Raw genomic sequence first — 1045 nt, forward strand, 5'->3', positions numbered from 1 at the left:
ATTTCCTCTTTTAAAGCAGAAAAGCACCCCTATTCACTTTTGTCTCAGATGCTAGAATTTTCTCTAATGATTATGCCGTGAAAGGCACCTAGAGCAGAGCCTTGTCTGTGATTCCCTTGCCAACTGCAGGTCTAAGTCTGGCTCTGTTCCCCACAGGTAACAAATATGTACCTCGGGCCATCCTGGTGGATCTGGAGCCGGGCACCATGGACTCGGTCAGGTCTGGACCATTTGGCCAGATCTTCAGGCCAGACAACTTTGTGTTCGGTATGTAGTCCTGATCAATGGCAAATGGCTCAGTGAGTCTCAACACTATGGAAATCATAGTTCTTCATGCTGAATTCTAAGGTGGAGATTGTGTCCATGGACAGTCTTGAGTCCTGGCCTAATTCCACTTAATCCTGGTCTGGCCACTTCTCTGGCCCTTCTCTGGGCAGCTCAAAGAGCTGTTAGCCCGCAGAGGGCTTCTATGGTCCTCCCACTACAGAGCAGTCCGTGACAGTAAAGAATGCTGAGCAGTGACCAACCTTCCAACAGGAGCTAACAGGCTGCTGGTGATGTCAGAGGACCAGGGACAGCAGGTAACTACTTCAGGATGCCAAAGGCCAAAGGCACAGGTTCTGACCAGAAGTGGAGACAGTAACTTGGAGCCCGTCTTCTCTTCAGATCATAATGTGCCCTTACCCTTGTCTGTTTATTATACCTATTCACAGAAGATTCCTGTTCCTAATTTTAAAACCTTTTGGGTTTTGTTAAACCATCTTCTTGATCAGTTAATAGCTCCATATGAATAAACTTGCTTTTTATCCTATGATCTCAAGTGTTTTTGAAGATCATGGATGTATAGAAAATTTTCTATAAAGAGAAGATCTGCAACTCTAAGATTAGTCCACCAGCAAAATGAAAGAATTCCGATTTCCTTATGTTTTAGTGTCTATTATTCTCCTTTCCCTCTGGCAGGTCAGAGCGGTGCTGGAAACAACTGGGCCAAGGGCCACTACACAGAGGGCGCCGAGCTGGTCGACTCGGTCCTGGACGTGGTGAG

At 46.4% G+C, this 1045-nt stretch overlaps 1 protein-coding gene across 1 annotated transcript in view; it reads left to right on the plus strand.

Annotated features, from left to right (window-relative positions):
- LOC115296570 (tubulin beta-2B chain) overlaps positions 1 to 1045 on the plus strand; it is a 50438-nt gene that overhangs the window by 48903 nt on the left and 490 nt on the right. The window contains exons 3-4 of the mRNA XM_029945037.1: positions 157 to 267; positions 961 to 1045. The exon at positions 961 to 1045 is cut by the window's right edge and continues 490 nt beyond it. Coding sequence (XP_029800897.1) covers positions 157 to 267; positions 961 to 1045 — 196 coding nt within the window. The remainder of the gene's footprint in view (positions 1 to 156; positions 268 to 960) is intronic.

The sequence above is a fragment of the Suricata suricatta genome, chromosome 7, assembly GCF_006229205.1.
Source record: "Suricata suricatta isolate VVHF042 chromosome 7, meerkat_22Aug2017_6uvM2_HiC, whole genome shotgun sequence".
In the NCBI taxonomy this organism is placed as follows: domain Eukaryota; kingdom Metazoa; phylum Chordata; class Mammalia; order Carnivora; family Herpestidae; genus Suricata; species Suricata suricatta.